A 4,876-nucleotide genomic window follows, 5' to 3' on the forward strand; every position below is an offset into this window, starting at 1 on the left:
GCAGACAGCAGCAGCAGTATCAGCAGTTCTGTGTGGGTGCGTGTACCACTACTGATTGTGGTTACACTGGCCTGTATTCTTGTGTGCTGATTGTAATGGTGGTGTGATGGTGTGACTCAGGTCATCCTTTGTTTTCTTTTTTGCATGCAATCCCCTACAGTCTAACTAATCTTCCACCTGTTGGGAAATTCTTCTTTTTTTGTTTCTTAATGTTAATGTGTGTTGTTGTGTTTTTTGCTATCTCTATGTTTATCCTATAATAATAATTATTATTGCTACTCCATTGTGTGTGTGTTCTTGGAGACTCTCTCTGTGTGTATGCCTGGGCTTGCACTGTGATAATGATGATGAATTGCTTTTTGCAGTGGGAAAAGGAAATAATAATAACAGATGAATTTATATTTATAATTGCGTATATGCACACACATATAGACTTACACCCATAGGTGGTGTATATTTCTGTGTTTATTGGTTAAATTGGAATATTGGTTAATATCTGTTTTTTCTTTGCTTGTGGTTTGCTTGGGTCGTTGTGGGTTCTATCCTGCAGTTTTGTGATGATATGCTTTTTTCAGAGGAACAAAAAATAATTATTATACATTTATATTCGTAGTTGCATTTTAACTCAAGCATAGCCATGTGATTCTGTTCTTTGTGTTTGATGATTCCCTTGTTGCTGTTATTACTGTTTTTTGTTTCTGTTTCTGTTTTTTCTTTGTTTTTCTTGGGTATTGTGTGAGGTGAATTTTTATAGCTTTATTATTGTTACCTCTACTCGAATATTGTTTTTGGTTGAGTATTGGTGTCGTTGTGTTCATTCTTTCGTGTATATGTGTTGTTGTTTCCATTGTATAATCTGTTTCTCTTGGTCTCTTTTTCTCTTTTCCCCATACTTCTCTTTTTTTGGTCCTTGGTTAAGATCAGTAAACCCAGAAAAAGTTATGTTTGCCGTGATGATGCGACGTGTGTTGTATCTTGTGGCTTTGCTTCTCTGTCTTCAATGCGTGTTTGTGGTGGCGACTGGTGAAACTGTAGGGCCTCCAGCTCCTTCTGGTGAAACACAATCACCACAAACACAACACGATGGTGGTGATGATTGTTCTACAGGTACTACTGGCACTACTTGTACTACTAGTAGCCGTGCTGCATCTGGAGTTTCTTCTACTGATTGTGAGACACTTCCTGAGAAGAACGGGTGCGGTAACCCTGAGCGCAAAACTCAAAGCCATTGTACTGATACTTCTGGTGATAATTGTCCACACAATCAACCGGTTCTCACTCAAGCAGGAGAAGATACCCGTGTAGGAGACGATCCTCAAGGTGAACGTGGGTCTGAAAATGCTGATTCTCCCGGTAGAACAAGTCAAACTGGTACTGGTGGTCCTTCTACTGATTCTGAACCTCCTAACCGTCCTCCTACTGTTGCTGAACCTGCTGCTCCTGCACCTTCTGATGAGAGTGTTGCTGCGTCCACAAGTGCAGCTCAACCTGAGACCAACAGCAACAGTGACACAGTTGGCAATTCAACAAATGCGGACGCTGACGCAACACAAACGCCTTCAAACACTTCAGACAAAGAGAGCAGCGATGGTTCTGAAAATACAAACAGTGTGAGTGTCACTACATCTGAAGAGAATGAATCAAGAAGGACCCAAAATGAAGAAGGAGCAGAAGGTACAGAATCAAACTCAACCACCACTACCACAACAACAACACTTCCTCCTGAACTCACAAACAACAAGAAGGGTGATGCAGACAGCAGCAGCAGTATCAGCAGTTCTGTGTGTATGCGTGTACCACTACTGATTGTGGTTACACTGGCCTGTATTCTTGTGTGCTGATTGTAATGATGGTGTGGTGGTGTGACTCAGGTCATCCTTTGTTTTCTCTTTTCTTTTTTTGCATGCATCTCTCCAGTCTAACTAATCTTCCACCTGTTGGGATTTTCTTTTCTTTTTTATGTTTCTTAATATTAATGTGTTTTCTGTGTTTTTGCTTTCTCTGTGTGTTTATCCTATAATAATTATTATTGCTACTCCATTGTGTGTGTGTGTGTTCTTGGAGACTCTCTCTGTGTGCACCTGGGCTTTGCACTGTTATGATGATGAACTGCTTTTTGCTGTGGGAAAAAAGAAATAATAACAATACCAGATGAATTTATATTTATAATTGCGTATATACACATATAGACGTATATAGACGTACACACATAGGTGGTGTATTTCTTGTGTTTACTGGGTAAATTGGGCTAATGATTAATATCTGTTTTTTCTTTGCTTGATGATTTTGCTGGGTGGTTGTGTCCTTTTTTTGAGATATTTGTGAGTGTGGGCCTTTTTTTTTGTTTTTGCTCTTAGTAAGGTTATGTGCGCTGTATTGCATTCTTTAACTGGTAGGTTTTACTTTCACGATGTGAGTTTCCATGTTGGTAATCGATTTGTGTGTCCTAACATGTTTGATACTTCATTTATTTTCTTTTTATTGTTTTGTGTTTCTATTGTGTTGTCTTTTACCATCTATTTTTATTTGATTTTTTACTTTTTCTCTCTGTTTTTTTTTTTCTTTAGCAAAGTGACGTAAAAACAACCAAGAATTACTCTTGCCATGATGACGCGACCCGTTGTGTGTTTGCTAGTTTTTATTTTGAGTGTTGCCTATGTTTGTTTGGAAGGTGACGCGAAATCTTGTCCGGAAAATGGACTTAATAAAGATGGTTCTAATTGCACTTCTGATCCTCCGCGTACTCCTGAAACCATTACTACTGTTTCTGGAGGTAGTAGTAGTGATCGAATATTTATATCTCTCTATGGTGAAGAAAAGGAGTACCCTGTGCCACCCTCTACTGGAAGTTCTAACTCTGGTACCACAAGGAGTTCCACTAGGGCACAAGATCAGGGTGCGCCCCAAGGCCCAGTTGAGACGGCACCGGATGTGGGTGGTGCAGGACAACCAACACTCTCTAAAAATCCAGAAATATCTTTACAAGGAAACCCAAATGATCGAAACGGTTTGAATGAAGGAGAGGGAGGACAACATCCCGTTTCTCCCACCGCCCACGAACAAAGTAGAGGTGTTAAAGACAGTTCATCGGTTACTTCTGCCACTCAACCGGGCCACAGTAAACCTGGTACTGGAGGTGAACCCAATCTTGGAGAACAAATCCAACCTCCAGAGTCTACTCCACCTACACAAGGTAACCAAGGATCATCAAATAACACAGGGGATAACACTACAACAGGCGATTCTAATACTACCCAGGAAACATCTCCTGCAGAGGCAAGTACAACTAACGCAACAGCTTCACAAGAGAATGGTAATGCTGATTCAACGGCCACCAACACTAATACTACCACAGAAGCACCAACCACCACTCCATCTCCTGTTCCCGTAACTGACCCACAGATCAGCAGCATTGCCCCCACTGTACTGAGGAACAAGGCCAGTGTTGACAGCAGTATCAGTCCTGTGTGGATGCGCACTGCAGCACCGCTGCTGATTGTAGCTGTGTTGTTCTCCGTTACCCTGTACTGAACGGTGGGACTCATCTGAGGAGAAATAATAATAATAATGGTAATACTAACATCATCATAATTGCGTACATCTACCCCATGGGTGAATGAATTAATAATCTGTTTAACAGTATTATCTTTTAATTCGAATTTTTTTTTCTTTTTACTTTTATGTGTGTGTTCATTTTCTAATAATTCCATTACTTGCTTTTCCCGTTGTGTGTTTGCAGGAAACTGGGCTGTTCTGCTCACTGACGGTATACACCTCTTGCTTAGTACACACAGATGTGTGTGTGCAGTAATTTAATATACATAAACTAGAGCCATGGGGTATTGTGTTTTTTTTTTTTTTTTGGCTCTCTCTCTTATTTGGGTAATGTGTGTTTTTTTTTTTAATAATGGGTGCATATTATTATCATGCAAGGGGGATATTCCTTTTTGTTGGTTTACTGTGCAGTTGCTTCTCTCTCTCTATATCCCACTGTGAGTATTTGTGTCCTGCATCCACTCTCTATGTTTCTCACCTTTTTCCCTCTTTTCCACACTCCCTGCACAGATCTACAACCTCAAGTAACAAGAAAGACAACAAGAAAAAGAAGAGCAATGATGATGATGATGCACCGTGTGATGTGTCTGTTGGCCGTTGTGTTCTGCTGCGTGGGTCTGGCTCATGCTGCATCAGGGGGCACGTCACCACTATTTAAGGAAGCACAAGAGAAGTTTAAGGAGACTTTGAGACTGAAAAAGGAGTGTGAGAAAGTCGCCACCTCCACAGAAGACGCCGCCCATAAAGCTCAACGATTTGCTCATGACACTGAGATTAATCTCGTAACAATTGCTGCTGATCCAAAAGAGGTGGAGAAAAGGAAGAGTGAAGGTCGTAAATTCATTGATAATACAACGCAGGCTGCAGCTGAAGCACGAAAAGTGGCCGACAAAACTACAGAAAGTGCAGAGGAAACTTTCGGCAAAGCCACCCATGGTCTTCTACCAGGAAATGCTGAGGCGGCATTGAAAGCAGTTGAAGATGCAGACAAAGCGGTACGTGCTGCTAACACTGCTATCGAAAATGCGGAGCTTCATGCTAAACGTGTGGAGGAGGTCATTAACCAACTCGACGCCGCAGTTGCTGCTGCCAAGAAGAAGGAAGAAGAAAAACAGTTGGAGTCTCAGCAGCACCCACAGACAAAGGAAACATCTCTTGGTGAGCAGCAAGGCCATACAGAAGGAAATAAGACGGAGGAAACACACGAAAAACAAAAAGAGAAACAAAAACAGCACTACCGTTCTACTTTTACTATTAATATCCACGGAGATAATCTCGATGCCTTACTCAATGGTGCAGCGAATAACAGTGGTATGGCATT

General features: G+C 41.2%; 3 protein-coding genes across 3 annotated transcripts; all 3 read left to right on the top strand.

Moving 5' to 3' along the window:
* Positions 1–941: 941 nt before the first annotated feature.
* TM35_001231010 (uncharacterized protein) lies at positions 942–1,841 on the top strand (the record flags this gene model as incomplete). Its single annotated transcript, XM_029031812.1, has 1 exon — positions 942–1,841. One exon carries the CDS (start codon positions 942–944, stop codon positions 1,839–1,841), a length of 900 nt encoding a protein of 299 aa, XP_028876893.1.
* A 763-nt stretch (positions 1,842–2,604) lies between these two features.
* TM35_001231020 (uncharacterized protein) lies at positions 2,605–3,531 on the top strand (the record flags this gene model as incomplete). The annotated part of the gene is made up of 1 exon (XM_029031813.1): positions 2,605–3,531. The coding sequence occupies one exon, from the start codon at positions 2,605–2,607 to the stop codon at positions 3,529–3,531; it is 927 nt and encodes a 308-aa protein (XP_028876894.1).
* A 581-nt stretch (positions 3,532–4,112) lies between these two features.
* TM35_001231030 (uncharacterized protein) lies at positions 4,113–4,874 on the top strand (the record flags this gene model as incomplete). The annotated part of the gene is made up of 1 exon (XM_029031814.1): positions 4,113–4,874. A coding segment is annotated over one exon (762 nt), but the record flags the coding sequence as incomplete, so codon positions are not given.
* Positions 4,875–4,876: the final 2 nt, after the last annotated feature.

Source organism: Trypanosoma theileri (genome assembly GCF_002087225.1).
Source record: "Trypanosoma theileri isolate Edinburgh chromosome Unknown TM35_Tth_123_V1, whole genome shotgun sequence".
NCBI classification, from domain to species: domain Eukaryota; phylum Euglenozoa; class Kinetoplastea; order Trypanosomatida; family Trypanosomatidae; genus Trypanosoma; species Trypanosoma theileri.